The sequence below is a fragment of the Palaemon carinicauda genome, chromosome 34 (genome assembly GCF_036898095.1).
Source record: "Palaemon carinicauda isolate YSFRI2023 chromosome 34, ASM3689809v2, whole genome shotgun sequence".
NCBI classification, from domain to species: Eukaryota; Metazoa; Arthropoda; class Malacostraca; order Decapoda; family Palaemonidae; genus Palaemon; species Palaemon carinicauda.
Genome location: NC_090758.1, coordinates 41333975 through 41346474, shown reverse-complemented (window position 1 = coordinate 41346474; position 12500 = coordinate 41333975). Strand labels below are relative to the sequence as shown.

The following is a 12500-nucleotide window of genomic DNA, read 5'->3' as shown; positions in this document are numbered from 1 at the left end:
GTACCTTGTGAATATCCTCAATCCTTTAGTTGGCACCATCTCATATTCAAATATAAAAAATAATGTAGACTTGATTAACAAACTGAATGAAGTACAGATCAACAGTACCTGTAGGCTTGTCAGTTTTGATGTAGTCTCACTATTCACAAAAGTACCTATTGATGACATGTTGGAATTTTTATCTGAAACATTAGATAATAGACAATTGAATCTACCATTCTCCATACACACTTTAATAGAATTAATTAAATTATGTATAAAAGATTGTAAATTTGAATTCAATGGGAGATTTTATGCACAAACTTTTGGTATGGCTATGGGAAACCCTTTATCCCCAGTATTGAGCAATCTATATATGGAATTTTTTGAAAGCAGAATCGTAAATAACATCATACCTAATAATGTAAAATGGTTTCGATATATTGACGACATAATATGTGTGTGGCCAGGAAATGAAAATTTAGATAACTTTCTTCTTAGATTGAATAGTTTGGTACCATCAATAAATTTCACTATGGAGCTGGAGAATAATTGTACCCTACCTTTTTTGGATTGTCGCATACATAGATGTAATAATAGTCTCAAGTTCAGTGTATACAGAAAGCCAACGAATATCTCGGCATATGTCCATTATTACTCAAACCAAGGCAACAAAGTTAAGAAATCTGTGTTTACTTCTATGTTTTTAAGAGCATTCCGAGTCTGCAGCCCTGAATATATTGATGACGAAATAAATGGTATTAGAGCAATAGGTAAAAAACTAAAGTATCCTGAAATTGTGTTAGATGATGCCCTAAGAACAGCAAAAAAGACTTTTTTCGGTAATGATAACAGCAAAAACTATAACACACAAAATTTACTTGTACTACCTTATTGTGATTCATTTAAAGAAATTCCCCAACTGTTAAAAAACTTCAATGTAAATGTAGCATTTAAGAGTAAAAATACAATAAAAACAGCCTTAATAAAGAATTCTCCTGACATTACCAAGGGATGTGTATATCGTGTTCCATGCAATGCTTGTGAAAAATACTATATTGGTCAAACTGGTAAAGCCCTAGAAAAGAGAATTGAACAACATAAGAAAAGTGTCAGGTATGCTCAAGATAATAATGCACTCTTTGCCCACGTTAGAGATAAAAATCACCCTATTAATTGGTCAGGTGCAAAGAAATTGGTTCATTCAAATAACTTAGTAGAAAGAAACATCATAGAGTCCAGTTTCATAAAAGAAACCTTTGAAAACAACTTGAATATTGGTCATGGAATGTATAAACTCGACGCCATTATATGTAAAGAGATTTGTAAACTATATAAAAAAACATTAACCACTTAATGTAGAATTGAATGTATTGTGAATAATTAACGTCGGTGTGAAATTAATATTTAGACCTAAGCTACCATTCATTAAAGGAAACAATTATTTTATATAGTATGCATAAGTATATTGGCACTATATAGTGTTATGCTAGATATAAGTATTGATATATACATGATTATATGTTTATGATATTAATGTTGTATACATATAAATGTATATATGCTTAAGTATGTATGTGTATATATGTATATATGTATATATGTATGTGTATATATATGTATATATGTATGTGTATGTATATGTATGTGTATGTGTAAGTATTTATGTATATGTATATGTATTTGTATCTGTATGTATGTATATATATGTATATGTGTATGTGTATGTATATGTATATGTATATATGTGTATGTATGTATATATGTGTATATGTGTGTATGTGTATATATATATATATATATATATATATATATATATATATATATGTATGTATATGTATATATGTGTATATATATATGTATATATATTTGTATTTTTGTGTATGTTTTGCTTATGTATTTATATAGATAAGGCTACCGCATTGACATATAAATAACTGTAATGAAAGTAAAATAAGAAGAAAACAAGAATATACCCGCCACTAGAAATGACCCTTTTTAGCAGGTGTCTAACGAGCTTGCGGACTCCACCTACTCACACCTGAGTCAAGCCCAGGTAGCGGGTAAGGGAGTGTCATTGTTCTCTAAATCTCTATATGTATGTTCGTACTTTTGCTTTCCCTATAAATTGTAAGAAACCTCTCTCAATAAATCAGTCCTCTGAGGAAGTATCACGAAACTAGTTAGGACTCAAGTGTATATTCTGTATTTTCATTTTCCCTGTGGTTCTTCTGCATATATATATACATATATATTTATATATATATATCTATATATATATATATATATATATATATATATATATGTATGTGTGTGTCTGTGTCCGTGTGTGTGTTTGTCTCCCTTTCCCAGGTGAGCATCGACCCCACCGATGCACAAGAGAACGTGCTGATCGTGCCCAAAGCCACCGAACAGTCTGGTATTGCCCAAGCAGTCTTTCTGTCATTAGTGCCAGGTAAGTGAGATTGACAAAGAGAGAGACAAAGAGGGAGACTGAAGATCGTCATCTGAATCAGATGTTCTTAGAAATACCTGCTGTTGGATATGGGTTCAGGAATGTGGACTATTGTTTGAAACATTTTGAATAATGTGGAGTTTTTGTTTAAAATTGACTCATTATTGTATATTTAATTTTGATTAAAACGGGCATAAGGATGCACCTTGATTGTTCAAAGTTGGTTGAAATATATAGTGAACGTTGTTTGAGATTAGCTAAAAATGAATAGTTATTAGATAGTGAAATTTGTTCAAAGTGTTACTCAAATATCTTAAATTCAATAATGTGATAAGGGTTTTTAAGGTTGGTATGAGATTGTATAGTTTGGCTTTCAATTACAGTGATTTCAATAGATATATGTCAGTTAGCTAAATTTGTACTTCTAATAGCAATCTAAGTTTAGTAATTAGATATGATTTGATATATTTTAAAAAGCGTTAGCTTCATATGTGGTGGATAAAGGGGGAGGGTGGGCTGTGGCCCCCTAGTATTACCAGCCGAGTCCCTTGTCAGGCTGGGAGGAACGTAGAGAGGAGAGGTCCCCTTTCTTTGTTTCATTTGTTTGATATCGGCTACCCCCCAAAATTGGGGAAGTGCCTTGGTATATGTATGTATGTCACTGTTGATCTTATCATTGAGAGGTTATGTAGGATTTTTCCAGATACTAAAGGCAACGTATCTAAATCTGTATTAGGGTTTGAATTTCCGCAAATTGATAAGTCCTACAATGAGGAAAATTCCTTTTGGCTTATTAAAAAGGATTTTATTAAGGATTTAGAACTACTTGATTTTGATATTAGATAGATGATTGACAATCGAGTGACTTTTCTATGCTTTTTATGACGAAAAGAAGAAGATCAGTTTAATGTAATTGTGAACTTTCTTAAAGTTTGGTATTGGAAAGAGTAATGAAAAGGGCTTCAAAGAAGCTCTTCCGTTGGAGTATAGTAAACACTATATACATATAATGAACGAGGTACTCAAGCAGCTTTTCCTTTACACATATTATTTACTTAAATATTATTTCAATGTTACATACACAAAATAGCTTTGTTAGCTATCATTGTTAAGAATGATAACAAGGTCAAGAATATACACACACACACACACACACACACACACACATATATATATATATATATATATATATATATATATATATATATATATATATATATATATATATATATATATATATATATATATATATCTATATCGCAAGCACACGTGATTTCAATCAATGTAAATGTCACCCACAAATGGCATTTATTACAGAATTTCATCTTGGGAATATACGGGGACTTGTCATAAACTTTTATCTCTCTTGATAGCTCAGTCGTTATGGTCTCTGCAGGCATGGTTTCCAGCCGAACTGGTGGTGGTTCGAATCTCCACCCGGCCAGAAGCTGTTACCATAAAATGAATTCCAATTGGATATATATTCCCAAGATAGAATTCGGTATTAAATTCCATTCGTGGGTGATATATATATATATATATATATATATATATATATATATATATATATATATACATAAGTAAGTTGATTTATTGTTGCCCATTATTATTTTTCAAAGTATTTTTAGTCATATTCTAAGCATGTGGTATAAAAAAATCCTTCCAGTTTCAATTTGCTCCTATAAAGTTATTAATATTTCAAAATTAGATTTGATTATCCCTCCCGAAAATTTATTATACTTTAGGGAAGTTTTCGAACGGTAATGTGCAGATTTTGTGTAGACAAAAATCCGAAAAATATCTGAATGCAGCGCTGAGTGACCTCAAAAGCCCCAGCGCATTGTCATATATAACACAAACCTAAAGAAAAAAAAATAAAATTCCAAACTTGAATGTTATTCAGTACTAGAATTTTATGTATATTATTTTGGACAAGGTTTTTCACAGATGCACCTTAGAAATAAATATAAGGAACTTTCAGCAATATTTATTATGTAACAAGTTATAGTCAATACTAAAACTATAGCCAAATTTTTACGGACATCTTACTCAATATCTTTTCAGTAAGTATTGATAAGCATTTTCTTTCACTTCTTTCAAATTGTCCCGTTTTTCCTCGTGCTCCAATTTTTACCCTTTTAAATTAAACACCGCAACGGCCATTGCCCAACGTCACGCAGTCTTGACAGTAATTTAGAAGAAAGGAAGTATCTACTGACTATTAGGGCGTAGGAACCAAGCATCAAACCGCTGAAAGAGAGAGAGAGAGAGAGAGAGAGAGAGAGAGAGAGAGAGAGAGAGAGAGAGAGAGAGATTTCAATATATTTTTCAAATGACTAATTGGTTACAGAGGAAGGAACGACCTATCATCGTATCACAAGTTTCAGATGATCAGTCGTCTAACGTAGCGAATACATATTCATATATTCAAATAAGATATTTATTAACAGTCCACACTTGGATGATGTTACGTATGGCTTTATTCTTAAAGGTTTAGAGACCGGTCAGGAATGGCAGAGTCAAGGGTTAGGGACATTGCCTTAGCAAGTAGGACAATTCCCTAGAGTCTGACCATATGTACATATGATGAGTGCCTCTGCCCATTATCCCATCGAACTATGACCAGGGAGATCCAGGAAATGACTGCTGATGACTCAAAAGATGGACCACAAACCTCCCATCTTTTGCTCACAAGGATGGTGAGGTTACAGGCACTAAAAGAACTATCGAGTATTTTTTCCCGTGGGAGAGTTCTTGTATTTTCTGGCGTCATGTAATGGTATTGTGAAAAGGTAATGTTGGCTAAATCTCGTTTCAACTATTTATTAGTACAATCTTGCATAATTTAAGATGGTATTCGAAATGAGTTAGGCCGATACATAAACTTAAGTAGTTACAACTTTGCAACGATAATCTGAACTACATGTCAGAGTTTTCACCGAAATTTGTAATCTGCATTACCAAGTTTGTCCTTTTCTTAAAGAGGAGGTAAATCATCGATTTGCTCACTAACTCCGCCATGGGAGGTTATGTGTTCGAATCGGATTATTTATTCATCTATTTGGCTGTGTGACTGTGGACAGGACTACGCCAAAAGAAATTTCCACCACTGATAATTCTTATATAAATATAATATAAATACAAACACACACACACACACACACACACACACACACATATATATATATATATATATATATATATATATATATATATATATATATATATATATATATATATATATATATATATATATATATATATATATATATATATATATATATATATATATATATATATATATATATATATATATATATATATATATATATATATATATATATATATATATATATATATATATATATATATATATATATATATATATATATATATATATATATATATATATATGTATATCTTTATATATATATCAATACACAGACGTATATATATATATATATATATATATATATATATATATATATATATATATATATATATATATATATATATATATATATTGTAATCCATAATTACTTTAAATATTTTGTTCGTGGTTTTTGTCATTTGTTTTAATTAAAGTCACAAAAAGTTCTCTTGGAACATTCTTTTATCCCCGGCCAAGGTTTTGTTTGTGTTTATTTGTATAGTGTTTATTCACCGTATTCTTTTTTGCTTTTCATGTTTTTTGGAGCGGACTGCCCGTCTTCAGTGCTTAGCTTGTTGAACTGCCCCATTACGTAGTTATGCTTTTGCTCTCTCTCTCTCCGTTTACTTGGAGTGCGTTTTTGGGCAGCGGGGCAGAGAGTGTCGGCTCCCCAACAGAGGAGGTCTTACAGCATTTTTCACGGCTTGATAATCGGAAGATAATTGTTCCTGCTCTTGCAGCTGCCATTGAATTTTGAGAGGCTCCTGCTAATGAATTTTAGCCTTATAAGCATTGCTATTGCTTTTGTGCTGCTGCCTGCCACTGCTGCTGGCTATTGCCGTGTGTCTGACCTCCTGGAGTCGTGAGGAGGCCTTCTAGTGACGGAGAACGGTAAGCGAACCGTATAAGTTCTTCCTTCGCCTGCTTAAATCATATAGACCATTTACGTTGCCCTAGTGATCCCCTCGGTGCAAGAACACCCCTAGTGATCCAGAAGTAGGGCAATCGCTGGTGATGTGTTATAATGATCTTTAATTACGAATTCGGTGCGGTTTTTGAGAACATATGCAAGCATTCTTCGGATATTTCTACGTGACCTGTAAAGAGTAGTATTATCGCCATTTCAGGATATATTATTATTTAAAGGTGTATTTTGATAATTATTGTAAAATTAATTAGTTTTAAGGTTTACTTCACTCTGGAACTCTTAACTGTCGTATGCTAGGGAAAGTGTGTATTTTTCTACCTCCTACACCTTTTCTTTCTCTTTGACTGAGGTATATAAGTTAGGTAGGCGTGTGACGGTTCGAGAGTTATTATTGTACAGTAGTGTATGTGTTTTTCCAGTTCCTAAGAAAGCTTTTCGAGGACTACTTTATGTAATTTAAGACTACTTTTGTTAATTAAATTTTATTGTTAAGTTTGATTCAGTGTTTTTTGTATCCCTCTTTGAGAGTTGTTTTGCTTTTTGAATTTTGTGTCGCTGCTGGTTCTTGCCTGGTATTTTGGCACTGAGCCAGTCTGAAAAAAAATCCTGGATGAACATGATCAATCTTGAGTTCATTACATAATTTGGCGACCTTGCCAGGATTCAGTTTAGCGACATAATTTTCAACTGTAAACGGCTCTTGGAGAGGCGGTCAAGCCACTGAACGTATTTAGAGTGATTATTTCTACTTAATTAATTCAGGATGCATTATTTAGAGGGTGAAGAAGCTGAGGTAGCGAACTTTTTGGCTAGTCTTAACTGGGTAGAGGATCTGTTTAAACTAAAAAGGGATCAATTGTGGTTGATTGCAGAGTTCCTGGATTGGGAAGGGACCGTCGTTATTTGAGGTCTTGAAGGCCGCTAGGATATATAGAGAGACTCTTGATAGGAAGGATGTTCTGGAAAGTAGTAGGCTGGATGAGAGTGAGCCTGGGGAGGTGGAGGAATTAGAAGGTGAAGGTAAAGAAAATTCTATTGATAATGGTGATGACCAATTGGAAATTTTGAAAGAAAAAACCAGGATGAAGGAACTAGAGTTTAGAGTTCTACAACTTAGAGCCGATGAAAGGGCAAAAGAGAGAGAGCATGAAATTGAGGTGCTTAAATTACAGATTAAGTTGAATCAGGGAAAGAATGGTAGCTGTAATAATTCTAGTGTTGATGAAACAAGGTTCAATATGTTCGCTGCATTAAAACTGGTACCACACTTTTCCGAGGAGGAGGTTAAATGAGTTTTTTGTGTCATTTGAAAAAATTGCTAAGAAGCTTGCCTGGCCAAAGGATATGTGGACAACATTAGTTCAGTGTCGTTTGGTGGGTAAAGCTCAAAGGGTCTATAATAATCTTAGTGACGATCTCTCCGCGGATTACGGCACCGTAAAAAGTATTGTGCTGAAAGCTTATGATTTGGTGCCTGAAGCATACAGACAGAAGTTCCGTAATCTGCGGAAGGATCTCGACGTCACTTACGTTGAGTTTGCTCGAAAGAAAGTTCAGTTTCTCGATGATTGGCAGAAATCAAAAGAAGTAGACAATTTTGTTAAACTTAAAGAGCTGCTTCTGGCAGAGGAATTTAAGAGGAACGTGAGTCGTGACTTGCGAATTCATTTGGAAGAGTTGAAACTCGACTCCATTCAGGAAATAGCAATTGCTTCCGACGAGTATGCACTTACCCATCGGGAGGAACCCCTTAGGAAAAGAATTAATCAGGATAGGTTCTTCCCCCATGGATATAATACACATAGTAATAATCGTCAGTCTTCTAAAGGAACATTAAGGTCAAATAAAGACGGGTCAGAAAAACTTTCTAATGAAGACAGAGGTGTAAGCGACTCTCGCAGTTTCGTAAACAGTAGTAAATTGGGTAATGGTGGTGGTAGTAGTGGTAGAAATTTTGGTAGTAGTAGTAGTGTGAAGTGTTATTGGTGCCACAAGACGGGGCACGTAAAGGCTAATTGTTACGGTTGGAAAAACTTTAAGGAGAGAAGGTCTAATCCAGTAAACATTGTTGTAGCTGAAAAAACGACAAACGTAAACCAAAGTATGGAACAGGAAAAGTGACTAAAATTTAAGAGGTACATTTCTGACGGATCTGTGTTTGTTGGTAACAATAAAAAAACAAAGGTTTGTTTAAAGGTATTACGGGACTCTGGAGCAGCACAGTCTCTCATATTAAAAACTGCTGTTCCAAAGGATTTTGTATTTTCTAATGATGAATTTGTGGTGTTGGGTGGTTTCCCGAACTCTATTACGTCTTGTCCTTTAGAGAAGTTTAATATTCACACCAAGTATTTTAAAGGGACTGCTAAACTGGCTGTGATAGACAGTTTGCCAGTTCCCGGAATTCACCTTCTTTTAGGGAATGATTTGGCTGAAGGTGAAGGTGCAATTGATAATATATGTCCGATTTTGACTCTCCTGAATGTGACTTGTGAAGGCGATGAGATTGAAACTAATTTTTATAAGCCTGTCTCTGTAGTAACCCGATCTAGAGCTCGGGAGATGGATCTCGAGGATGTTGACTTAGATTTATATCAAGTAGACAGACAAATGACTGACATGAGGACTGGTTGTAGTAATAAGAAAATCGTCAATTTGGATGACGTAAACTGGGACGCTAAGGCGTTCAAAATGGCACAGAGTAAGGAGTTTTCTAAATTAGAACTCGGCAATCCCGAGGATTTGGTGAAACCAGTATTCGTCAAAGAGAAAGGTTTGCTCTACAGGTTGAGTAGGTCGGCTAATGCACCTGCCCATCAGGTAGAGTCGTGCAGACAATTGGTTGTCCCGGAAAGGTACCGAAATAAATTGATGTATTTAGCACATGAAAATGATTTGTCGGGACATTTTGGTGTTAGGATAACCTTTCAAAAGGTTGCTGAACATTTCTTTTGGCCTGGGATGCGTAAGGACATTAAGAGACACGTATTATCTTGTGATGTGTGCCAGTTGGTGGGGAAACCTAACCAGAAAATACCCAAGGCTCCTTTAATTCCTATACCCTCCGTGGGCGAACCCTTTCGGGAAGTGATAATTGATGTAGTGGGTCCCCTGCCGCGGACGCGCGGTGGGAATGAATATATATTGTCTATGGTTGATAGAATGTCTTGCTTCCCTGAGGCTATCCCATTGAGGAGTATACGGTCCGAAAAGGTGGTTGAAGTGTTGGTTGGTTTCTTTACCCGATTTGGTTTTCCTAAGGTAATTCAGAGTGACTGTGGCACTAATTTCACGAGTAGGTATTTTGAAAAGAAAATGAACGAGTTTGGTATTGAACATGTGAAGTCTGCACCGTATCACCCAGAAAGCCAAGGCCAGGTGGAAAGGTTCCACCAAACCTTAAAGTTCGTGTTAAAAAAATTTTGTTTGGAGACTGGGAATGATTGGGATAATGAATTACCTTACGCATTGTTTGAAATACGATCGATCCCCAATGAGTCAATGGGTCTCTCTCCATTCCAGCTTATTTTTGGTCACTGTGTTCGAGGCCCTTTGGATGTAGTGAGAGAAGACTGGGAAGGAGAGACTCCTGAGGTTAATGTATTGGATTATTTTTCAGATTTGCAGGAGAAATTGCTTAAAACACGGTCTTTTGCTCAGGAACATTTAGCGAAACCCCAGGCCTCGATGAAATTGAAGTATGACGTTAAAACACGAGATAGGCTATTTAATGTAGGCGACAAGGTGTTGGTTTTACTTCCTATGCCTGGCAATCCCCTGAAAGCGGAATTCTCAGGTCCGTGGAAGGTTCTGAAGAAAATTAACAATGTAAATTACCTGATTGAAACTCCTGATAGGAGAAGAAAAACCCGTATCTGCCATGTTAATATGATAAAATCTTTTATTGACAGGTCTGTAGAAGAATCTGTAGTACCTATTTCTGTAGTTAGTGTAGAAAATGAACAGTTCATGGGCGATAAATTTGCTGTTAGCCCAAGTGGTTTGGAAAATAATTCTGATGTTTTAAATAATCTGAATACTAAATTTCAGCACTTAGATGCAGAAAAAGCTGCACCTCTAATTAATTTAATTAACGAATACAAAGATCTCTTTCAGGATGCACCTGGTAGGACTCATATTTTGCAACACGACGTTGATGTTGGGAAGGCTCAGCCTATTAAGCAATGTCCATATAGACTGAACCCCCTCAAGAGAGAAATAGTCAGTAAGGAAGTTAAATACATGCTTGATCATAACCTCGTTAAACCGAGCTGCAGTCCTTGGAGCTCCCCGGTAGTTTTGGTTAGGAAGGAGGATGGTCAGCCTAGGATGTGTTTTGACTACTGCAAGGTCAACTCTGTAACAAAAACGGACTCGTTCCCCTTGCCCAGGGTGGAAGACTGTATAGATAGAGTGGGATCTGCTCGTTATATAAGTAAATTTGACCTGTTAAAAGGATATTGGCAGGTCGGTCTTACACCCCGGGCAAGGAAAATATCAGCCTTTGTGACGGGTGACGGCCTCTATGAATGTGAGGTGATGCCATTTGGCATGAAGAATGCCGCCGCTACCTTCCAGAGGCTGATGAACTTCATTACATGTGAACTGGAGGGTTGTGTGGTATATATTGACGACCTTGTGATTTACAGTGATGATTGGGAAACTCATCTTAAGAGGATAAGAGCGCTGTTCGAGGTGCTGAGGAAGGCTGGTCTGGTGATAAATTTAAAGAAGAGTGATTTTGCTCAAGCAAAAGTGGTTTATTTAGGACATGAAATTGGCTTGGGTAAGATCGCTCCTAAGAGAGCCAATGTTGAGGCAGTTGCAGCCTTCCCAGCTCCTCGAAACAAGAGAGGTATTCGTAGATATTTGGGTCTAGTTGGTTATTATAGAAAGTTTATTAAGAATTTTTCTGACCTTGCTAATCCCTTAACAAATTTGTTAAAGAAGGATGTAAAATTTATGTGGAATAACGAGTGTAAGGATGCATTCGAAAAATTGAAAGGTACTTTAATAACCTATCCTTTGTTACGTTCTCCTGATTTTTCCTTGCCTTTTTGTTTGGCTACAGATGCCAGTGACACAGGTTTAGGTGCTGTCTTGTTGCAGGAGGGTGAAAATGGCACCTCGCATCCAGTCGCCTACTTTTCCAAGAAGTTGTTACCGGCAGAGAGACGTTACTCAACAATTGAGAAAGAGGCTTTATGCTTGGTGAAAGCCATCATACATTTTGAAGTGTATTTATCTTCCTCCGTATGTCCAATAAAGGTCTTTACAGATCATAATCCCTTAATTTTTATTAATAAATTTAAAGATAAAAATCAGCGTATTTTGCGCTGGAGTCTTTTACTCCAAGAATATAACCTTTTTATTTGTCACGTGGCTGGAAAAGACAACGTAGTCCCTGATGTTCTTTCCAGGACATTCGGTAATGAAAATGATGAGATGGCAATCCAAGAGTAGTTGTTTAAGAGTAAAGGTCTCTGCATGAATCACATTTGAGCAATTTTTTAATTTAGGGTTTTTTTTGTCCGGTGTTGGGAAGATTTCTTAATATAAGTTTGAGGTTGACATTATTTATATTTAATCTTAGTTGATATTAATGTTTAAGGATAGTGGTTTTGTGTTTATGAAATATTTGTTTTTGATATTTGCATTTACTTTTGTGCACAATGGTCCTATTTTTGCTTGCATTACAAATTACTGGTTTAATATTGGCTAGGAGTTACCTTTTTTTTTTTTTTAAATAAAAAAATATTTTTTTCCTTGTCCCGGGGAGCTGTAATCCATAATTACTTTAAATATTTTGTTCGTGGTTTTTGTCATTTGTTTTAATTAAAGTCACAAAAAGTTCTCTTGGAACATTCTTTTATCCCCGGCCAAGGTTTTGTTTGTGTTTATTTGTATAGTGTTTATTCACCGTATTCTTTTTTGCTTTTCATGTTTTTTGGAGCGGACTGCCCGTCTTCAGTGCTTAGCTTGTTGAA

General features: G+C 35.2%; 1 protein-coding gene across 8 annotated transcripts in view; it reads left to right on the top strand.

Moving 5' to 3' along the window:
- Nucleotides 1–12500, top strand: part of LOC137627123 (tyrosine-protein phosphatase 10D-like) — a 138464-nt gene that overhangs the window by 29213 nt on the left and 96751 nt on the right. The window contains exon 4 of one of the 8 annotated variants that reach the window (XM_068358180.1): nucleotides 4926–5185. The exons of 6 other annotated variants lie outside the window; for them this stretch is intronic. In XM_068358180.1, the coding sequence (XP_068214281.1) occupies nucleotides 4926–4931 (6 nt within the window). In that variant the 3' untranslated portion in view covers nucleotides 4932–5185. Of the gene's footprint in view, nucleotides 1–4925; nucleotides 5186–12500 lie in introns of those variants that run through there. One more of the 8 variants, XM_068358170.1, reaches the window with a different exon arrangement.